The 15,299-nt window shown below is 50.7% G+C and overlaps 1 protein-coding gene across 4 annotated transcripts in view; it reads right to left on the bottom strand.

Annotated features, from left to right (window-relative positions):
• The window catches only part of LOC119457877 (protein Smaug homolog 2), a 135,004-nt gene that overhangs the window by 73,048 nt on the left and 46,657 nt on the right, over window positions 1–15,299 (bottom strand). The window contains exon 1 of one of the 4 annotated variants that reach the window (XM_037719637.2): window positions 5,760–6,111. The exons of 2 other annotated variants lie outside the window; for them this stretch is intronic. In XM_037719637.2, coding sequence (XP_037575565.1) covers window positions 5,760–5,820 — 61 coding nt within the window. In that variant the 5' untranslated portion in view covers window positions 5,821–6,111. Of the gene's footprint in view, window positions 1–5,759; window positions 6,112–15,299 lie in introns of those variants that run through there. One more of the 4 variants, XM_037719636.2, reaches the window with a different exon arrangement.

Below are 15,299 nucleotides of genomic sequence, written 5' to 3'. Positions count from 1 at the left end.
CTTGGCCAAAAGCGTGAGCCACAAAAAACCGCGCGGCCCACACAGTATTCAGGCCGGTGTCTTGAACCTAGATAGCTGCTGCGTTATTTCTCTCTCTCTCTCTTTCTCTCTCTCTCTCTCTCTCTCTCTCTGTGTGCAGCGCAGTGCTCGAGCGCTCCACACAGAAGTGTGGACGTCCGTACAAACCATGAGAGCCAAGAACAGCTCATTAAAACAAAACTGGTTCATGCCGAAATTATATATATAGCGCACATTGGCCACAAAAGAATACTAACTGCGAACAACCAATTATACCCGCGCAAAGTGTGCATTACAGGACTCACGAGAACCGTATACGCGGGCCTGCCACACTTCTCACCGTGCGAGGAGGATTGAGCGCGCTCAGTGTGCGGCGAAGACTTTGGGCCCTTTCTTAAGAACTGGCCGCGCATCTTTTTCTCACCGCTAAAGAGAGCCCTCTCACGCCACGGCTCGAGAACGCGTGTCAGCGTACAAACTATACTTGGAAGCGCAGTGGCGGTGCGAGACCACGGCCGGCCAGCCACCCCCGCCACCAGCCATTCACACGTACCAGTGGAACGCGGCAACCAGCAGCAGTGTGTATACTGAACCCCCAAAACGAGACCAATATAATACGTGCACGACTTCAGAGAAGCCTAACTGACGAGGAGACAGACAAAGAGATAAACGAGACGCTGCGCGCACAGCGACCGCGGCGAGTTATTAACGGGATTAAGCCGACCTAAAGAAGCCGTAACAATCGCCCAAACAAAATAACTGTAACGAGAAAAGTACAGAGTGCGAACCCCGCAGTGCCCTTTTAAGAACCAGTTCTCGCGAAAGGCAGTCGCGGTAAGTACACCGACGCGCTGTGCGAAGTATACGCGGGACCGTTAGGGAGCCTACATGCAGCGCTGTTTTAGGGTGGTGACAACAACAACAACAAAATTTTGACCGCTATATTGACCGCCAACTCTGGTGGGTATAGCCACTTCGGTCCCAAGTCCAGCTAGAAGTCGCGGCGCATTCCTATCTTTTTTTTTTTTTTTTTTTTTCCACGCTCTGATGTACCCGCGTTGGTACGCGATCTAATAAATTTCTTTAATTTAGTTTTGCACCAATGTGTACACGAAACCTCGAAACATTTAATATACTAGTTCACTAATATACTATATATACTAATATACTATTCAAAACATTTTTTTTTCTATAGCATATAAAGCAACAAGTCATAAGGCACGGTGGCGTGCTCGTAGTAGTATTACCTCACGCCAAGAATGTGAACTGCATTAAGCATTGTCGTTGCCTTCCACTTGTACGTAATACATGAAGCGTGTTTTTCGAAGTGTGTTGTAATAAAGACAGTGCTTACCAGCCTGTTTAACTATAACGTAGACGTGCCATGTACTGCGCTCAGACACGCTATATATACATGGCTCTGGCTGCTGAGGCCAAAGTTTATTAAAAGAAGTCAATTAGTTTCACGTCACCAAGGGTTGCGGGAAACGTGGTCTGTCGGCTTGTCTTTCGCCATGTCGTTCCTGTTCCCCACATTTAACCCGCCAATTTAGCTGGCGGCGGCAAGTACCCTTACAAAGGCTGTCACCACCCTAAAACAGGACTTGCACGTAGGCTCCCTATGGACCGTAATATTTGCTAGCCTGAACTGCTTCTATATATATATATATATATATATATATATATATATATATATATATACCGTGGCCTCCTATTAGAACACATCGACGCGCCTGTGGGCTTCTCGGACGCCACGCTTCTAACAATACGGCTTCCTGCAAAAATTACTTTACAGAGCGAATTCTGGCGCTACGGTGGTGTACGTAAGCTGCAAGTTATATGCGGTTCGGCCAGCATGACAATGATCCATAGTGCGCGGATTTATAAGCTCGAAACTTGACCTCCTGGCTTCAAAACTTGAAGGCTTTGTGATTGTGCCAATTGATGGTATCAAAAAAAAAAAAAAAAGTTGCGTTATACCGGGTGTTTCAGCGAACGCTTTCGAAAATTTTAAATGTTGCCTGTCGCATATAGCACAATTCTAGTTCATGAACTGGTCTACTCGAGGAGGCTGACATTACTCGCACAAAAAATCGAAGTGCATATTCGAATAATTAACAAAAGTTCACGGATTAAGTTTTCCACTAATTACCTTAAGGGCCAGATTGCAATTTACAAATTGTAGCCGTGGAGTTCGCGAGACGGATCTACTTTGAAGGAATTCGCAGGACGACACCAGTTTCGAGATATTAATTCACAAGCTTTGCAGAGAAATGCATTGGCGTTCCAGCTACTTTTGTGCTTCAATTCATAAAACGACGTTTGTTTTAAGAAAGTCACTGGAACGCCAACGCATATCCCCGCTAATTTCGGGAATTAATATTAGGAAACTGGTGTCATCCTGAGAATTCCTTCCAAGTCGATTCGCCTTGCGAACTCCACGGCTAGAATTTGTAAATTGCAATATAGGCCATAAGGTAATTAGTTTAAAAATTAATTAGTGGATTTTTGTTAATTAGTAGATTATGCATTTCATTTCTTGTGCGAGTAATGTCCGCCTCTTCGAGTAGACCAGCTCATGAACTAGAATTGTGCTATCTGCCACAGGGCAACCTTTAAACATGTTTGAGAGTGTTCGCTGCAACAACCGGTACATATATTTGTGTGCAAGCTCGCTAACATATGTTACATACATGAAGAACCCGGTTGATAGGTTTTTTTTTCTTTCGGAGACCATGGTAAAATAACGTAATACCCGGGAAAACGTGACATCCGATAGCGCTAGCGACAACGTTATACTGATGAGACAAGAAGCCACCCTCACACAAAACGTTGCACACTACTATATAACTTTACGACCTCCCGCACAGCTGATGTGCACGCCCGCATTACTGTGACCAAGAGCATCTCCGCTTTTAACGGAATACCCCTTAAAACAAAGTCCACCGCCTGCCCTGCCCCCCTCCCCCACGGTTCACGCCCCCTTCTTCAAACCACGCTGTCCATTAATCACTACGTCCGGGTTTTGAAATATGGGGACCTAAGGAGAGACTGTCGCAACTGCTTTGATTGAGTATCCGTGCGTTCGACTCCGTCCACGATGCGATTTCTCGACGTATAGTACACTAGCCTTTATCTTGCGGAACCTGTGTCCTGAGGCGCCGCCGCTTCCTGGACGAACGCAGACTACATTGGCTCGGATATACGCGTACACTTCGACACGAAACCTCGACGCGGACGCACCAAACGAGCGCAGACGATTGATGATGAGGCAAGCTGAGCCGACATCTCTCTGGGAAACACTTCAAGTGGCACGTCGCCAAGTCCGCGAGAAACCAAAGTTTTCCTGCGGTTTCCTCTCAATTTCGCCACGTACGAGAAAGTGGGCACAATGCATGCTGATAACCTTAACGAGAAGAAGCGGTCGATCGACTACGTGGCGGGCGCGTCCCTTTACTATCCGACCGAACCAGTTATTTTAACGACGCGTAGACGGACGCGCGTGCTCGAGTGTGCGAGATTGAGTTCGGAAGCCCTCGCTATTATAGGATGCGTGCGGAGCGCGAAAAAGAAGATTCCGCTAGACGACTAAAACACCTTAATGTGCAGTCTCTGAACACGTGAGCCGACTTGCACGAAATCAAAGAGTGAGGTTTAACGTCATCAAGCTGCACAGCAGGTTAAGATGAACACCGTGTAGTACAACGGCTCGAAAATAGTTTTGATGACCGCCTATAGGGTTCTTTGAAGGGACACTAAGGAGAAAAAAAAAAACATAATTTCTTCTGTACCAGTAAATTGTACCCTTCCAGATACCAAAAAACACCACTCTTTCCGCGAGAAGACGTTTCGTAAGCCAGAAGAAAAGAAAAACCAAATACACAAAATACGGGTGGCGACGCCACCTTGAATCTCCCGAACCAGCTTGCTGTGACGTCCCAGGTTTTGACGTGTTTCCAGAGCACAGTTAATTACTTAGGGGTAAAGATCAACTACATTGTGTTCTAAAGGAGCCAAATTAAGACTTGATACGGCAAGTTTCGTGAACGTTTACTGAGCTAACGTGGGCAAAATACGGGGGAAATATATATAATAAACTTTGAATTCCGCGACGTTACACTGACGTACCGGAGTTGCGTTTTGGCGCGAAATTCAAGAAACCAAACGTTGGGCTTAGATTTTCTCTTCTAATAATCAGTCTATTATTGCGTAATTGACTACAGCAGTGTTTTCAAAGAGTACTTTATCAATCTAAATCGATTGTTTTCCTTTAGTGTTCCCTTAAACAAACGTGCCTTCACAGCGAGGTAGTTTTCTCTTTCTTTTTGCGCGGCGGCCGGGAATCGAACACGTGACCTCGATCGTACTCAGAAGCACAACGCCATAGCTCCGGAGTCACAGCGGCCGGTCAAAACACAGTGGCGACCTCTCGAGCCACTTGTATCAATTTCGACCCGCTTTAGAGAAGCATAGTAACATGCTGTTCTACAGTTAGGTGACACATCTCTTTCCGCTGCCGAAATTCCAGCTTTGGACATCTTGCACTTGAATTTCCGAAATGTCGTAATTCTAGTCAATTTTCGTCAACGAATCTGGTGCACTGTACATACAAAACCTACACCCATCCAGTCACGAAAAGCTGAACTTTTCAGATACAGCGAGGTCATTTTTTTTTTTAATCAGATCACAGCACATTCACGATAAATTTAGCGCCTGCTGACATTGTTTCACCCTCAAAGCACACCGGACAGTCATCCGACGCGGTTCTTGCACTGACGATGCAAAAGAGAACCACAGCGCTTCAGTCAGGTGTCCGCAAATCAAAAAAAAAAAAAAAGATTTATAATTTATGGAGTTCATAGGCACAAAGACCGCCAAAGCAGCGAGGACTGGTCGCAACGCAAGTAATTTCAAGCGGCGGGACTTATGAACGCGCACAACTTGGAAGCACTGTTCTAAGTTCAACCTGGAGCTGCTTTAACGCGCACCGGAATGTGGATAGGTCCCAAACGTCCTATTTCAAAATGTTACAAAAAAAAAAAAAAAAACGCGTGTCGAGAAAGCTACCGACGCCGAGCGAAATGTGTCAGGGGATCCAACACGAGGCTCAATGCGTGCTTCTCATACCTAAACCGGTCCTGAACGGCCGCTACTCGAGCAACGTATGTTCCAAGGGCTGAACGAGATGTTAAAACTCAAGGTAATCCGACACCGAAAAGCTCCATGCAGGACCCCAATTGTCCTTCGAAGTGCCTCGGCATGTTCTTCGCTTATAGAAACATGATTTGTATTGTATTCCCGTTACCTATCTGCTTATACACTCTTTACAAATCTGCCTACTTCCTACTGAAACTATAGAACATCATCGATGATACTTCAGCGGAGGCTCTCGGGTTCTTTCTCACCTCTGCTCCGGACCCACACCAGCCGACCAGCTGACAAAAGCCAGTTGGCCGAGTAGGGCAAATTCCAGAATGCGATCACCGCGGTTTTAAAGACTCTTCAACAAAAAGCGATAGAGTCATGCGCATACATACAGCTTTAAAGCGTGTCTTGGTCGAGTAGCCACCAACCGAGCCTCCTCAGTAAGCGCGGCGGCTCAGATGCCGCGACACGTGTAGATCAGGGTTGGTGAGTGGGGGACGGGGGGTAAACGAGAACGGGAAGTATACTAGCTCCTCCAGAGACGATCTCGCGCGCACCGAACAAACCACCAACAACCACCACGGCTTCCAACGCACCTCTGTCGAAGAGGACGTCGCCGAGACGCTGGGGCGGCCAGGCACCCTGGATCAGCTGCATCGCACTGCCCGCAACAACAGAGCCCCACGACGACGACGTTGACGACGACGACGACGACTACGGCGCGGTCAGCAGCAGCAACCGAGGCTCAGACGCGACAGAAACAGAGAGCAACAGCGTTCAACGGCACAACCAGGCTCCCAGGAACGCGGCGGCATCGTGGTCGACGGGTCGCAGTCCTCGTTTTCGCTTTTTCGTAGTTTCTCCTCCGTCAAGAGCTTGGAACGAACAAACACCACCACACTCCTCCGAGGTCCACACACAAGGAGCTCCAAACGACGACGACGCTGATGTGGGCCACAGGTAGGCAGGCTACGGTCTCCTATATGCAGCCTGTTCAGCTAAGCAAGAAAGCCACGCGCGATCGCCAGCATCCGCAACCACTAACGAAAACAAACTCCACCACCACGGTCGCCGAAGAACTCTGACACAGCGACAACGACGACGACGAGAGGTAGACACCGCCGTCTCTCCGAGAACGTGTCGACTCGGCCCCGCCGAAGAAGAAAGTTGTTGCCCACCGCCGGGTGGGGGGGAGAAGAGTAGCCAGCGAGCGACGCCGCGTGGTGCGCCCGAGAGGAGAGAAAGTACGCCGAGGCGCGAGCCAGCCGCGGCACGTATAGTAGTAGCCGGCCACCACCGCGCGCTCCTTCCTCGAGTATCCAACTTACTCACCCCCCACCCTCGAACGACCACTCGCTTACCTCCCCTCCCCCACCTACTAGCCCGCCACCCGTTTTCTAGCCGCCTTACCAGCTCCCCCCCCCCCCCCCCTCCTCCATCGTCGCACGATCGGTTGGCCTACATTTGCGCCGCCGAGCAGCGCCAGCGAGCGCGCGCGCTCGCGTCGGTCGACGTCGTCGTCGTCGTAGTGAACAACAACCGCGCGGTTCCTCGTCCTCTTCCCCCCCCCTCGTCCGAAAGCCCGCGTCCACTACCGCATCCCTGTTTCCTCCTCTCTCACACTGCTCACCGGCATTCTTGCACGGGGGAGACCTCCTGCTCCTCTCTCTGCTCTCTTCGGTCTTTTCTTACACGTCTCATCATCATCATCTTCTTCTTCTTCTTCTTCTTGGTTGTCTACCGCTTCCCCGTTTTTCGCTACAGCGCGTCGACGTCGGGAGATCCCGCAGCGGAGAAAGTATGAAGAAGCAAAGTGTGGCAGCAGCAGCAGCAGCCCGCCGCCAAAACAGTCCAGGAAACGACGGCCTCCACGGAGAGCGCCCAGGTGATGAAGAAGACGGGAGTGCAAGCGGCGGACGGGAAAGCGCGCGCGGGCGCCACAGGTGCGCGTGTCGTGTGTGTGTGTCTGTGTGTGTTGTTCCTCTACTGCAAAAAAAAAAAAAAAGAAAGACAGACAGACCCGGTAGCGAAGGAGGAGAATAATTGAGAAAGAAAAAAAAGATAGAGACGCTCGGCGTGCGATCAAAACTGGAGCGAAAACGGCCGCGTTGAGACAAGGAAGATCACAGACCCTCTCCTCCCCTCCCCCTCCCGCCACAATACGCTAAAACAGACCTTTCCTTTTCTTCTTCTTCTTTTTTTTTTTTTTTTTCGTGAGCACTAACTCTCTCCCTCCACCCGGAGGTTCTGGCGCCGGCCGGACTGCCAGGGCATTTCTCGAGTAGTACTGCAAAAACTCGCGCGCGCTGCAGAGAGACCGGGAAGCTAGTGGGGGAGCGGCAAAAATAAAGGGGGGGGGGGGGGGGGGGGGGAGAGACAAGTGCTTTTCGTTTTTATTTCTCGTTTTTTACCGTGAAGAGAAGGGGGGGTCTGAGGACCGCGGAAAACAGCAGAAAGGTGTGTCTCCAAAACAGTTTCCCAAGAAGGAAGCGACTTGAGCACAGAAGGACAAGAAGAGAGCGATGACCTAGAGTCGTGACGAACGGACGGATGGAGAGAACGTTGATGCCGCACTACTACAGTCGAACCCGGATATATCGAACCTGAAGGGGATCACAAAAAAGTTCGATATGTAGGTAATTCGATACCTAAAATAAAAATTAGAAATATTTCGAAGGGGATTATTACTGCTGTTCGTTATACAGAATTCGTTATATGCGGGTTCGAGACATCCGGGTTCGACGTACTCCCTGAGGCGAGCTTTGGCGCGTTGGGCAAACTTTCTGAGAAAGAATTTCAAATGTCAAGAACCAGCAAATCTGACCCGTATCTTATGGACATGCCTCAAGGAGGAAAGAAGAGAAGAAACTACTCATGAGCAGTGGGAGGGCCATGTTACTCAGCTGGGACGCTGTTGTCCTAGAATGGATCACTGCACGAGCTGAGGAAACCGCAAAGGACTCGCGGCCGCTTAACAACGACCCGCCTCCGGCACTCTGAAATCCACCTATGCCAAATATAGAGTTCACACTCGCTCACTTTCAGAAAGGCTGATAACGTAGGGTACGGGACACTGCTAGTTGGTTATCCACGACGCTAACTCCACAGTGCGAAAACGAGACACAAGAGGAAAGGAAACGAAGCTCGTATTCGTCTCCAGCCGGAAACACACACCTTCACTCTTGGCTTCTTTTAAGCGACACCGCCGTTGCCAATTTCGGCTGCTTCAGGAACTCGTCTGACCAAACTCCCTCGACGCGAGTGCCCGTCTGGCTTCATTTCACCATCGGTAGACGCACTTGGCCGGATTCCCCACGCCCAGGAATTTTTGGACATTGCCCCTTCGGCCATCTGTCGAACTTCACCGCAACGAACCGGTGTAACTCAATGGTGAGCATTGCAAAAAAAAAAAAAAATCACCGACGATTACGATACTCCCTAATGCGAAATTTGAGTGCAGCTCTGTGTGTTTTCATTTCTCGATATATTGGCTAGCGCGGACAATCTTGTCTCGTGCAGCACGTTGCAAACGGAGCGAAGCGCGGCGCGACCACCTTGCTAATCGGGAGATCGCGAGAGGCAGCGCGCGGGTGACGTGTGGGCGCGATTCACAGCAGCCGCCGCAGACAGAACTCCGCTCATGCAACACTTTGTTTCGATACGTGGTAGCGGTGGACGCGCTCGCCACATGCCGTCGGTCAAGAGACGACGGCGCGCTACTCCGGCGCCATCTCGTATCGGTCGTCGCCGCAGAGCCCGTCTTGCGCGGCACTACGCTTTTCTTATCACGCTTTCGCCATACCCTCCTCCTCGCGCTCTCTTCGCTATCATCGTCTTTCATCCCCCGCTGCGCTCCGCGTTCACTTTCACCCTTCGCTGTGCTTAAAAAAAGTGATACTTCGAACGCTCGGCTGAATTTCAACAACTTCCAGATAGTAACGCTTGGGGAGAGGGGTATTCCCTTCAAACAGCGTACCTATATTTACAACACTTATTCGCAATTTCCCTGCTGCCTCACAGCAGTGTTTCGGTCCGGACCAAAACTGCTGTGTTGCCGACTGCATCACTTATCCGTAGCCGCGCCTTATGCAATTTTCTGTTGCCGACTTCATTTCTTGCCTCACGTTCATTGACGCACTTTACCCAGTGGCACACATGTTCATTCTGGGGGATTGGCCAAGAGTGTTCACACGTATCCATTACCACGGTGCCCAGTCGCACATACTCAGTGGATCCTATATTGTTGTCTACTCGGCAAGACAGCAGCAGGCAGCACCCTCAAAGTGAGGGGAAGAGGAAAAGAAAAACTGTCAGCCCTTCCCCTGGGGTGGAGATGGAAGACCAGCGAATCTTTACTATGGTGGGAATTATGTATTTCCAATTATGACTATTAAGATGTGATGGTGCAATTGGTTATTGGAACTATTAAAGAATGAGAAATATATATGATCCGGTGGTTTTCATTTATTTAATGACCACAGGGACCACGGCCTTATGGTCGCTACGGTACAGTCACCATAGTGTGTACGGCAAAGGTTGGCACGTTCTTAAACACGTCACCAACGGCGCGCGCGTTCGGTGCGAACGCGGGCAAAACACCGCCGCCGTCGACAACAGTTCTGCGCGTTGTTTGTGTGGCCACACACAACCGCTGTCAAAACGCTGGCGTGAGCAAGCGCGCCAGCAGCAGCGAGCTAAGGTTCATGCGGTCTATCGAGTGAAAGCGCGCGTCCCTCGCGCGCTTTCACTCGCACATACAGCATACAGCCAATGAGAGTTCTTTTTCTACATCCGGACGCGACCATCGAAGACTGAGCCCTTAACAGCTTCGCTGTAAAAAGTGCAAAAAACTTTATAGGCAAAAATGCGGACAGGTCGTCGGCCTGAGTGAAATGCCTCTGGCCTACTGCTCCACACCACAAGGCGAAGGAGTGAAGCGGAGGATGGTATGGTGTGACGACGATGGCGCGATAACGATGGCACGACAACGGCACGACGACGGCCACGACGACGGAGCATGGACCGGCGGTTGTGCACTCGTACGTCCTCATCGAAATGCGCCGGGGCCGCGGTGAATGAAAAAAATATATATATATATATATATATATATATATATAAGCTAAATCTGACGGAGATTTCGCGCCACGAAGGCTCACGACGGACAACTTGGGATGTTCGCACAACTGTGGCTGGCAACGCCGACAGCGAGAAAAGATATGACATTCCGATTGCGAGAGGCAGATGTCGATGAAAGACCTTGACGAAAGTCAATAGGACTTCCGGTATGCTTCCATTGTGAGATTAGCAGGTTCGACCGCATTTGGCAGGCATTGCCGAGTCATGTGAACGGCCAGCGGTTCTCGATGGCTGAATATACCGTGGCTACGCGGTGTTTACCATCGCGATCATGGCATTCCATTACGATGCGCCGAGTCATCCCCGGACTTGGGCTTCAGCGGCGCTGGTATAGCGCCGGCTCTGTAACAGAAGATCCACTCATCGTATATTTTATACCAACGCAACAACAACAAGGACAAAAGGAAGAACACGAAAACACGGCGCTGACTCACAACCGATGTTTTATTCAGGGAGCTCCCATATATATATATATATATATATATATATATATATATATATATATATATATAGTAACCGAAGTCCAAAAATCCGGACATGCGCTGGACAGATGGTATAGGCTTCATTTTTTGGACTTCGGTTGCTATATGTGTGAGCTTCCTTAATCAAATATCAGTTGCGAGTCAGCGCCACGTGATGTGTTTTTTTTTTTTTCTTGCATTTGTTCGCGTTGCTCTTGCGCTGTTACAAAACGTACGATGAATCCTAACCAGCTGCGCTCACCTTGATAGCTTGCTCCACAAGGTCCATTCTATTGGGCCTGCATTTCGTTGACTACAGTTTGACGTCAGTTCGGGCTCGTGCAAAAAAAAAAAAAAAACGGCACGCAGCACCCTAATACGCGAGCCCTGCATTATGTATGCCATCTCTCCTAAAAATTGAATTATGGGGTTTTACGTGCCAAAACCACGATCTGATTATGAGGCACGCCGTATAGTGGGGGACTCCGGAAATTTAGACCACCTGGGGTTCTTTAACGTGCACCTAAATCTTGATTAAATTATGGGGTTTTACGTGCCAAAACCACGATCTGATTATGAGGCACGCCGTAGTGGGGGACCCCGGAAATTTGGACCACCTGGGGTTCCTTAACGTGCACCTAAATCTAAGTACACGGGTGTTTTCGCATTTCGCCCCCATCGAAATGCGGCCGCCGTGGTTGCACTATGTATGCCATCTCTCCTAACGTGCGCGATATAGTTGCCACGAAATCGCCCCACAAGAAGCCAGCACTGTGCGAAACGAATGGGGACGTGCCGATTCGGTCATGTTTAAACTTTGCTAACATTCACTGGAATCGTCAAAGCATGCTTAAAAGAAAAAAAACAGAAAAAGAAAGAAACCTTGTTTGCGAACGATATAGCGAAAGGGGGGGGGGGGGGGGGGGAGGCACCTCCAGAAACCAGTTCAGGAAGTGCGGGAGAATCGAATGGACCCTGTGTGTAGTGCTAGGAAATAAGCAGGTCACTGACCGCGGTCGAAACAAAATGACGTTTCGAGACCCGCACGCATCTCGAAGCGCCATTTCGAGGTATGATCCTACACCCGATCGCGGACGGTATTCCGTCCCCAACTCTCCAATGCATTACTAAAGAGTGTGCGCTTAAGCACGGGCTACCCAACAGCAGTAACGGCGTCTCAGCGGCGCCGACCCACCAAACAAGCCCGAAAGCGTCCCAGTTATTATTTCTTTTTATCCTCCTCGCTCGGACAAGGGGGCCGACTTCGACTGACCGAACGGCCGGCCACCCAGCGGAGCTGGTCGGTCGCTCGCTCGCTCGCTTCGCCGCAAAGCGTCCTCCTTCCTCGAATGTTTGGCCGAAAGGGAGCGCGTTTCGGTCACTGACGACGACGAGGAACGAGCGGCCGCCGAACACGGAGAAAGCGATAGCGCTATCGGAGACTAGAACGGGGAAGCCGCCTCGGCGATGGCACAGAGGAGAAGGGAGGATCTTGAAAGGCCGTATAGCAGCAGGAACCGCCGGAGAAAGAACCAACGCATGCACACGAGAAAAACGACAGTTCATTACCACCGCGAGCACACACACACACACACGGGCGGACCCAGAGGGAGACGCTGGTCTGCGCGCGGTGAGGGGAAGGGGGTAAAACAACGCGGAAGGCGCCGACGAGCTAGGAGGATCGCCGGCCAGTGGAGCCCGGACGGTCCGCGAGTAGTGGTAATAGTGGTACTAGTGGTAGTAGTAGCAGATTGCCCGTCTCTGCGACGACTAAAGAACTATAGAGTGCCCGCCCCGCGCTTCTTAAATATTATCGTGCGTGTTCGTGCCGCGCTGCCCTTATTATAATCAATATGCGGAATTATGATAACATGTTAAGCAGGCGGTGCGAATAACCGACTGACGTAGCAGCAAGTCAACTACACTGCGTGCCGCCACAGTTCAGTCATGGGTTAACTTCAGCCATGTGCGGGACATTGTGAACCGAGAATCCCCGGAACCCACCTCCGCTGCCACTGTATACAAGTGCGAGCACCGCTTGATGAAAGGAGAGGAAGAGATGAACCACATGTGGCACGGGATGCACAATGTGATCACACTGTGCGTTCTTCTTCTCGTTAACTTGTATAGGGTGGTCGAGCGGCCGGCTGCACAGACTCTGCGAGCGTTCGCACGCAGCTTACCTATAGTGGTACACCGCGGGTGGGTATATGTGTTCCAGATCTCTATATGTTCTTCAGCGCATGGACCGAGCATGGGGGCATGACCATGCAAGGTCGTGGTGCGTGCGGTGTTGCAACCGGCACTTGATTTCGCGAAAGATGCCGACCGAATGAGCCGGCCCACTGACCATTCTAGACAAGTGTGATTCGCAGGTGTACGACACAGCGCAGGACGCATATAGACCGCCTCCGGCGATTCTTATCGTACTTATCTCAAGTTGGTGCTGCTCGAGACGGATCACTGTATATACCAACTACATATAGTCAAACTTGTCATCCGCAGTCTCCACTTCCACGCCAATACACGAGTGTTATTGGAAATCTATAGCGAACTCCGCAGTGCTATTTGACCTCCACGGCGAACTCTGCAGTGTTCTTGAACCTCTATAGTGAACCCCGTCATAGCGAAATCGCGGAAGTCAGTCGAGAAGCCGCCGCGCATCTTACAGGAACAAAAGCGAAAAGAATACAGGTTGCCGCCCGATCGCAACTGCCAGCGCTTTCTTTCTGTCTTTTTCATTCCCGCAAAACAGTCGGCAGAGAGGCCCGTGGGCTATTTATAGAGGAGGGAAATAACCAGCGACACGCGCGCGCGGCCGCCCGCTCCAAAGCAAAAAAAAAAAAGAAGGAAAGCCGTCGCCAGCCGGCGCCGAACACACCTACCTACCTACCTATCTCTAACTCGCCAACCGCATGGAATGCAGCGAAAGCTAACGGGTCGCGACCAGAAAAGTGAGAACGAGAAGAATGGCTCTCCTCCGCTGTCCGCTTCTGATCGCCCTCCGTGCGACGTCGACTGAACGGTTCGCGGTAGGATTAGGAGCGCACATCGGGTGATGCGTTCCTCCACCGTTCCCTGGAACACGCCGCCGACTCTCGTTATATTGGCGGCATTTACATGAATGCGAGCGACGCGTCGCATTCGTGTAAACGGCGGTAATGCACTGGGAAGGCGAAACGCATTCATCCGACAGGGGCAGGGCAGTTCGATACGGGTCGAGTTGGGTTACCTAAGTTGTCTCGCGCGGTGCACGAAAACGCTAGCGCGTCGGCTTTAGCGCAAGAGACGGCTGTCGCCCTGTGCTCTCATTCCACACACACACACACACGGGCTGGATGCAAATAACCGGAAACAAGGTTACATCATGTTTCAGACGGGGGGCGGACGAGTCACGCGTAAATGCTGTCACATTACTCTGATGCGCTAAACAATCCGACGCACTATATACTGTCGCATTCACGTAAACGTCGCTCGTGTAAACGAAGCTCTATATAATGTCCCGTGTGTCCCGCCCCGTTTCGCAGTCGTCCTTAATTTTTGCGCCAAACAGCGCGCGTTTAGCCAAAGCGCAACGCGTGACAGACTGCAGCCCTGATTTGCAGCTTTTGCCAGCAATGATTAATTCCGAGTTCGATGCACTATATATACGCAGAATTGTCGCGATACGCGGTGTAAGCTGACGCGCGTACGAGCCCGCGCGCGCGCCCCTTATAGATTGTTAAATCGATCCCCATCCCCCTATTGCCCCTCTCCTATCTTAAACTCTCCTCGAGTCGTTGTCGACCGTACGCGATCTTCTGGGGCACCCGGTTCTTCGGTCGCTGCATCGCGGTTAATGCCGTCGCTGCCGACGACGGACCGACGACGCCAGAAAAAAAGAAAAAAAAAACAAAGAAAAAAAAAGTAAAACGAGAAGAGAGTGAAGCCAAGCGGGAAGGAATCAACGCGGCAGTCATTCCTCCGGGAAGAGTAAAAGAGAAAAGACTACGAGAGAGGAGAGGAGAGAGAAGAGTTTGTCCTTTCGTGAGCGCGCGAGCGCTTTTTTAGCGGGTGGACGCCCGTTAATAGCTGTTTTCCTTTATTCGCTTCGCGTGTATTTTCTTTTGCGTTGCCTTTCTCCTATCTGTGGCAGAGAAGGAGGGCCGAGCCGAGAAGCTTCGTCGGGGCGTGGCAGCGGTAGCGTGAAATGTGGTCGCGAGGCGACGGACGCGCGACCGCGGAGGACGCCTCGAACGTTCATTACACACAGCGCGTTATTTCCCGGAGACAACACGGAAAAAAGAAAAAGAAAAGAAACGTCAATGTTCAGAAATAGTTCTCTTTCCTCTGCTGTTTGTTCCTTTAGCCCGTTTTCGTTTCTGTCATACGCGTATACCGAACGTTCACGCGTCAATGTGCGTGCGTGCGTTTGGTAGTAGACAGTTTTAGTTTATCGTTAGCGTAATGGCCGGGTTAAGGGAAATGGCGTTACCGTTCCGCGAACGAACTTTGCAGAAAGACAGTTTTAGTACATAGCATGATAGCGTAGTTTACGTG

The sequence above is a fragment of the Dermacentor silvarum genome, chromosome 7 (genome assembly GCF_013339745.2).
Source record: "Dermacentor silvarum isolate Dsil-2018 chromosome 7, BIME_Dsil_1.4, whole genome shotgun sequence".
NCBI classification, from domain to species: domain Eukaryota; kingdom Metazoa; phylum Arthropoda; class Arachnida; order Ixodida; family Ixodidae; genus Dermacentor; species Dermacentor silvarum.
Note: the sequence above shows the minus strand (reverse complement) of the source record. Positions and strands in the feature narration are given on the sequence as shown.